At 66.3% G+C, this 7,334-nt stretch overlaps 1 protein-coding gene across 1 annotated transcript in view; it reads right to left on the minus strand.

Annotated features, from left to right (window-relative positions):
* Window positions 1-1,773: 1,773 nt before the first annotated feature.
* POFUT2 (protein O-fucosyltransferase 2) overlaps window positions 1,774-7,334 on the minus strand; it is a 10,125-nt gene continuing 4,564 nt past the window's right edge. The window contains exons 5-9 of the mRNA XM_032392669.1: window positions 6,019-6,085; window positions 4,878-5,003; window positions 3,974-4,154; window positions 3,623-3,746; window positions 1,774-2,935 (exon numbers count right to left, since the gene is read on the minus strand). Coding sequence (XP_032248560.1) covers window positions 2,782-2,935; window positions 3,623-3,746; window positions 3,974-4,154; window positions 4,878-5,003; window positions 6,019-6,085 — 652 coding nt within the window. The 3' untranslated portion in view covers window positions 1,774-2,781. The remainder of the gene's footprint in view (window positions 2,936-3,622; window positions 3,747-3,973; window positions 4,155-4,877; window positions 5,004-6,018; window positions 6,086-7,334) is intronic.

The following is a 7,334-nucleotide window of genomic DNA, read 5'->3' on the forward strand; positions in this document are numbered from 1 at the left end:
CCCAGCAGCAGCCTCTTCAAGTGCCCTGCCCCACCTGAGGCGCCCAGCACCCAGCAGCGCAGGGAGGGAGGCGGTGGTCCCCCCGCCCACCGCCCCTCAGGCCCTCAGCGACCCCCCAGCGCCCAGGGCCCTGCCCGTGAGTTGGATGTGCTGCGGGAAACCACCCGCGAGCACGCGTTTCCTCCTGCCCCGTCCTGCTCAAAGGGGGCGGTCTTGTGTAAACCCACAAAGCAAGCTGGGAGGTGTGTGGGAGTGGGGGGCTGGCGGTGTCCCTGGGGCTCCCTTGTTGGAGGAAAGAACTGGGGCTGAGATTCAGAGAGGGCAGCCCCACGGCCTCCGAGCCAGCGGGGATCCCGTCGGGCTGGAAGCAGAGCTCCATTCCGAGGCCTGAGCCCCGTCCTGCCCAGCGCACCACACAGGGCGTCTGGTCCCAGCAGCCAGTGCCCCGGCCGCGAGGCACGTGGGAGAGAAGGGTGGGGGGACACCCGGGAGCTGATGCGCCCCGGACTGTGAGTCAGCAGGTGCTTTCCTCGTGCTCACCACGTGCCTGTGGTCAGGGGGCCTCCAACCTCGAGCCCTTCTGGTCCTGCTCGAGGCCGGGACGGTAAGCTTTGCCCTCCCCTGGACCTCACCCCCCCTCCCCGTCGTCCTCGGCTGACCTGCGTGCGGGGGACACCCCCCACCGGACGCTGCACAAACAGCCAGGGCCCATAATCACTCCCGCCTGACAAGAGCCCACAGCCCGCAGGAAGCAAAGGAAAATGAATGGTCATTATTCAACAAAAGGATGGTTTTCGTTCACCTTTGGCTGGAAGGTTATCTGCCGAAACGCAGGCCTCTGGAGGCCCATCAGGGCTTCGGAGCGGGAGGGCTGATTATCGCAAGGGTCACGTCTGCCGGCATCCCCCACTCTCACGTCTGAGCGGCGCAAACGCACAACTGCGCACGAGTCCGCGAACGGCAGTCCTCGCTGCACACCGGCCGCTGCGTGGAGCAGCCCCCCGGGGCCCCCCGCGACGCCGAGCTGCCCTGTCGGGGGCACAGCCAGGACCCACCGAGGCACCAGGCTTTCCACCTGAAGAGCCCGCCCGATGGTTCGCCTGCCACGCCGAGGCCAAGGTGGACGGCTCACGTGCTTCCTTCTTGCGCCCACGCTCCCCCCGCGTCCGCCCGCTGCCCCCCACCCCAGCCCCCCATGAAGCGCTGCAGCGGCCCAGTCCCCCTGGAGTCCGGCCCTCCCTGACAGCCCCCAACCCAGTCTCACCTGGACCCCGGCCTGCAGGCTGCCCGCCCCCTTCTCTGCTCCGTCCCTCCAGGGGGTCCCGCCCCCACCCGCCTGGGCCCCAGGAGACGCCCTCCGCCGCTCCCCGCAATTCTCCTCCCGGTGCTGGGCCGGCCGCGGTCCCAGCAGCTTCGCCAGCTCACCAGGCCTGCATCCCCCGCCCCGCCCCCCACCACTGTGCGCCCCCTAACACGAATGGGGCACGCGGGCTGGTCCTTCCCGAGAATGGACCCAGGACGACCGGCCTCCCCGGTGCCTGACCCGCAGCTCTCCAGTGCCCAGCTCTTCCCAGCAAAGCCGGGCAGCGGACGGACGGGAGACGGCACTCTCCCCGTCCCTGCCACCGCGGCCCGAGGGAGACCGAGTAGGACGAAGCAATCGTTTTCCTCGAAATGCAAAGTGAAGGTCACAGTCTGGACTGTTTGTAGTTTTCAGAAAGCCAGAAAAAAATTCAAGGGTGTAAAAAGACAATCTCTAGAATTCCAGTTTTCTAGAAAATGTATTTTATTAATAGTATTTGAAGGTACAAATGGGCAAAGAATAAATACTTCATTGTTTCCCCCGCACAGCCGTGAGTGACGTCACAGGACCCTAGCGCGTTTGGGGTTGGTTTTCAAAGCTCAGGAAGGAGACACAGAAGCAGCCCCCGGGCTTTGGGCCGCGGCCCCTGCGGCTCACCCGGGGTGTCTGTGGGACGTTGGGGCTCCTGGTCAGGGGGGATGGGTGGTGGCCATGCCCGAGGCCCAGAAGGGGTTTCTGGGCAGCGGCATGAGCCCCGAGATCGGCAGCACACTCCAAACCCTTCGGACGCCTGAGTGACCGTGCTCCTGGCCCCCTCAGCCCACCGCGGGGCAGGACCCGGGGCGGCCGACCCCAACGCCACCACGGCGCTCACCGGCGACCAGCCCACAGCGCCTCAGCCGGCCGCGGGGGCTCCTCCCCGTGCGAACCCAGCGAAGCCTGAAAAGCTGCCGAGGAACCTTCCGGCATCTGAGCCGGGGAGGAGAGAGAGCACTTCACCGGCCCCCACAGGCCTCAGCCCCAGTTCTGCGAGGCGGCGGCGGTTCGCCTTCCTGGCAACTTGTTGGGGGCCTCCCGCAGGTCAAAGGGCAGAAGGAGCAGTACCAACAGGCTGAAACCGCAGCAGGTCCACGGGCACGGCCCTCGCTGCCGGGCACCCTCCAGACCCGGCCGCTGAAACGAGCCCCGCACCTCCTCACGTCACACCGACTTGCCAGCAGCGGAGGCCCAGGCTCAGACCCCACGTGACACGCAGCCAGAGTCCCGGGCAGCCGACGGTGGGGGAAACACCGAGAACGGACACGCGCCGTGGCTCACGTGGCCGTGGGCTGCGACTGTGACCCTAAAGAGTGAGGGTGGGGCGGCCTTGCCCACCAGCAGGGCAGGCGCGACCCCGAGGCCACACGTGTGCTCAGAGGGAGACCACGAGCCAGTGCGTGTAGTGTCCAGGGCGCGGGGCCCACAAGCGGCCGGCCGGCTCAGTAGGCGACCCTCCAGTGCGTGGGCTGCTCACACGCTACCTCCCGGTCCCCGCAGAAGCGGTTGTATGTCGTCCGGGGGTCGAGCCCGAGGATCTCTCTCTCCTCGTGGATCCGGAAAGAAAACGTGGAGACCGAGGTACCGATGAAGAACCTGACAAGCAAACCAGGGGACACAAGAGCCGCTTGAAGGAGCCCAGCGCCCGACCCCTGCGGCCGGGGGGGGGGGAGGGGGGGAGTGCCCGCCGGCCCTGCACGGGGGGGGGTCGAGAACGCTGCCGGGTTCCGGGTGTTTTGGGGCCGGGGGGGGGGGGGGCGGTTGCTGAGATCCCAGGGCAGAGAGGTCACCCCGCCCCACGTGCTCAGAGGAGAGGGCCCCCAGCCTACAGCCTGCACGCACGGGCCCCGTGGTTCTGGGGATCCTGCAGACGCGGGGAAACCGGCAACTCTACTCTTAGCCTCCACCCCACTTGAAGCGTGCGGGCCTCCTCCCAGCCCCGGCCCCCGCTCTCCTCCGGGACGGGCGGGCCTCCCGGGACGACGCTGCACATGGAGCTCGCGCTGACCGGCTTTCGAGAGACCCTGGGCATGTTCTGCAGGGACACGTGAGATGGAGGCCGTCGCCGGGCCCGGGGGAGCGAGACCCTGGGTGGGGTCCCTCCCCCGCCACGGGGAGGGAAAGGGGAGGCCCGGACCAAGTCTGACGGCGGACCCGGGGAGTACGCCTGCAGGCGACGAGCAGACCGTTGCAACGGCGCTCCGGATCAGCCTAGCCAACGCGGACCAGCCGCCACGGAGGGGGACAGAAAACGGCGGGGCCCGCGGCGGCCGGCAGAGGCACCTGGCGTGCGCGCAGATCCACTGGTCGATGATGGCCACGCCGCCGTCCCTGTAGAGCTCCAGCTCCTCCCCCGTGGGCTCGAACCTCACCATCTCGGGCAACAGCTTCCTCAGCTCCTCGTGCTCTGCAAAGCGAGGGAGAGCCGATGACCGGGGGCCGCGGTGCCCACGGGACGCACGCTCGGCCACGCGCCGGCTCTGCGGGCTCAGCGGCTAAGGTCAGGGGCACGGACACAGGATCCGGCGCTGCCTCCCGGCCACACGGCGCTCGCAGCTGCACCTGGGCCCGCCCAGGACGTGACAGGGCTCGGCGGACGGGTCGGCAGACGGGGGCAGAGCCGGAGCCGCGTACCCGTCCTGACGGCGTCCGTGGCCACAAACACCTTGTCCAGCTGGTGGGTCTTCATGAGGCTGCGGATCTTCTTCACGGCCCCGTCCAGACTGGGCACGTCCTCTCTGTGGCCCCAGATGAAATCCTTTCTCCTCAGGTGAACTGCGAGGTACGGGCCCCCCAGCGAGGAGCCCAGCACGACCTGGCAGAGGAGGACCGGGAGCCACTGGCACTCGGGACGCCGGGGGACATGGGCCCCCACACGGTCCCACACGGCAGCGCCCCGCCCGCGGGCCTGTCTCGGGGACTCGGGGACTCTGGGCACCGGATGTCTTTCTAAGACCATGAACTGGCTAATCACACAGACCCTTTATCGGAGTGAAATCAAGTAAATACAACTCTAGAAAACATATGTACATTAGATTAAAAAATCCACCCATAACTGCATTTTCTCAGGAAACACTATCCGAACGCCCTAAAAACCGGGGCTGGGACGTCTCGCCGCTCCGCTGGAAGGCGCCCAGGGGACAAGCGCCCGGGGGATCGCTGTGCTGCCCCGCTGTACCGGAAACACCGAGAAACAACGCCTGCGGGGAAAGCAGCGTATTCTTTGTTGAAATTAAGTTATGTGAAAACCAAACCCTCAGAAGAAACTTTCTGCGGCTCCCGCGCCACAGGGCAGACAGCGCCGACGGGAGTCCGGGTCTGCCGCCCTTTTACTCTCAGATTGGTGGCTGCCGCTGGAACCTGCCACGGTCTCCCGACTCGCCGAGGAGGAAACGGACCTGAGCTGTCGCCCTGAGCTTGTGGGGGGACAAGGGGACTCTCCTGATGGGCGTCCACAGCTGCCCTGGGACGGGCTTGGCGACTCTGCATCTGAGGGGTCACGTGCGCATCCTCGAGTGAGAACAAGTGGGGGCGCTACCTTCATCTTGGTCCAGTCCTCCTCGAAGGGGATCCTGTCGGCCTCGTCCGTGGAGTTCAGGTACTTGCTTCTGAACTCGTCTCCCACGGCCCGCAGGTGCTTGGCGAACACCATGCTCCGCCGGGTCTGAGGGGCGCAGAAAGCCGCGCCTGCTGAGTGCCCCGCCGACCCCCAAGCAGGGGCCCTGGAGCCCCGCCCGCCTCCCCAGAGCAGCCCGAGACTCTGACGGGGATGCCGAGGACGACGACCCGGCACTCTCGGAGGTCAGATGAGGACGGGCTCCTGAGAGTCTGGTAGCGACAGGTCATCGACCAGCACGAGGCCAGACGGTGAGCAGCGTCTACCAGGACCGTCCCCACACGCGGAGCTTGTGATGCTGGGACGGCCCCTTGCTGGAGGGACCCGGCTCTGGTTAAGAGCCCGTGGCTAGCAGGAGGGAGTCACCGCCCTCCCAGCTGGCGGGGGGACCACGATGCTGGTGAGAGGCGCAGAACCACGTGGGCAGTGATCGCAAGGCCCCTCCGTGCTTCGGGAATGACCCGCTCAAGAGACACCCAGGTCACGTGTCCAGGGAGCAGGGGTCTCTCCTGGGTCCTCTCGACAGGTGCCTCACCTCTGCCCACCCCAGCTGCCCATGGGAGCTCCACGCCCCTCGGACAGGGCAGACCCCCAAAGCAGTGACAGCTGCAGAGGGGGCGTGAGGCCCATTCCTCAGGCTCCTGCCCGACCCACAGCGCCAGACGTGCGCTCGCCCCTGGGACGCACCGCTAACCGGCAGCGTGGGGCGTGGAGCTTACAAGATGCAAACTGCGTGTTTTTAGAAGTAAAAAACTCTTTCTTTCAATAATCAGTTTCCATAAATAACAAACCTATCACCTGACACGCAAACATGCCAACCACGTGGAGCCCGCGCTGCTGCCCCGGGGCTGCCCCAAAGTGCAGAGCTGTGGTTCCCGCCGCCCCCCCCGCGCCCCCCCCCGCCGCCCCCCCCAGCTCCCCCCCGCTGCACCCCCCAGCGCCCCCTCACTGCTGCACCCCCCACCACGCTGGCGGTCAGCAAGCGCCGACCGTCTAACAGACGTTCATAGATGCGCCCCGAGCAGCGCTGTGGGGACCTCGGGAGGCGCCGGCGGGCACTCACGTTCCAGTACTCCTTCCCCCCGTAGTGGTCGTGCAGGAGGTTCTCGGCTCTGTCCAACATCACCGACCTGTTTTCAAACAAGACAGAAAGCATTTAATCTCAAAGTGCTTCTATCGGCCTGCTCCAGAGCACATTGCGAACAAAGCTGAGAGCCGCCCAGGCGCACGTGGGCCCGGTGCTGGGGCCCCTCGGGGAGGCGGCTGCCAGTCTCCGCACACACTCCCGACGGGGGCTGCAAGTTCCTAAGGGACTCTCAGCATCGGGGGGGTGTCTCTCCTGTCCCAGCCACTGAACTGGGGTCACCAAGCCCCCCACGACTACTGATGCAAGAAAGAAAACACAATGAAGCAAACGAATAAGATGGCCCCAGCAGCATACAGAGAAAGCCCCAGACGGAGCTCCCAGCACACAGACATGGTCCAGTTCTGGAAGATCTGTGACTTTGTGGACTCACAGCCCAAGGGCAAAACCACACCAGGAGGGACACCTCGATCCCGTTTGCAAACAATCACCTGAACGAACTTAGCATGTCTGTGTTTCTCAAGGCTCAAGCTCGCACCTCCGTCGGGGAGCACTCAACTCCTTCCCTGCAAAGCGAGGGCCAAGACAGGCCCCTTCCTGGGGCGATCAAACAGCCCGAAGCATCAAAGCGTGCAGAGAGGACACCCCACCAGGGGCCGTGTCCACTCAGGCCAGGAGGATGCAGGGGCATGAGTCTGGGGGAGGCGCATGGCCTCCTGCTCTGTCCCCGTCCCCGTGTCCTGAGTGGGACGGGGCGCCGAGGGGGATGGCTCAGGCAGGTCACAGCTGCCCCCCTGACCACTCCGAGGTCCAGCTTCGGGGCGGCTGAGCATGAGAGCTACCTGCGGAAGCGAGAGCAGGTGGGATCCGGGACGGGCTGGGGGTTGTGGTGGGCCACCTCCATACCCTCCCGGGCCTGCCCTCACCCTGCTTCGGCCACACCTGGGCAATCACCCGGGCAGGTGAACTAAGATCAGGTTGGTGCTCCCTTCCCAGTCCGGCCTGTGCCCTCACTGCCCTCCTGCCCCCAGGACCCCACACACCTGCGGCGCCATCACCTCGGACAGGGCCCCAGGGCTATCCAGGTGTGCACCAGACTCCGCCCACCAGCAGCGGGACAGAGACCCGGCCGATGAGTTCCCGCTGGGCAGGGGCTGAGCAACACCGCGTGAAGCCGCACTCGCCGCACAGACCCCCGAGCACGGGGACAGCCGCCCTAAACCCGGGCTCTCCCCAGGGACATATGCAGCCTCCTGCTCGGTCTCTGTCCCCATGTCCCCGTCCTGGGCTCTCCC

Source organism: Phoca vitulina, unplaced genomic scaffold (assembly GCF_004348235.1).
Source record: "Phoca vitulina isolate PV1807 unplaced genomic scaffold, GSC_HSeal_1.0 scaffold68, whole genome shotgun sequence".
Taxonomy (NCBI): Eukaryota; Metazoa; Chordata; class Mammalia; order Carnivora; family Phocidae; genus Phoca; species Phoca vitulina.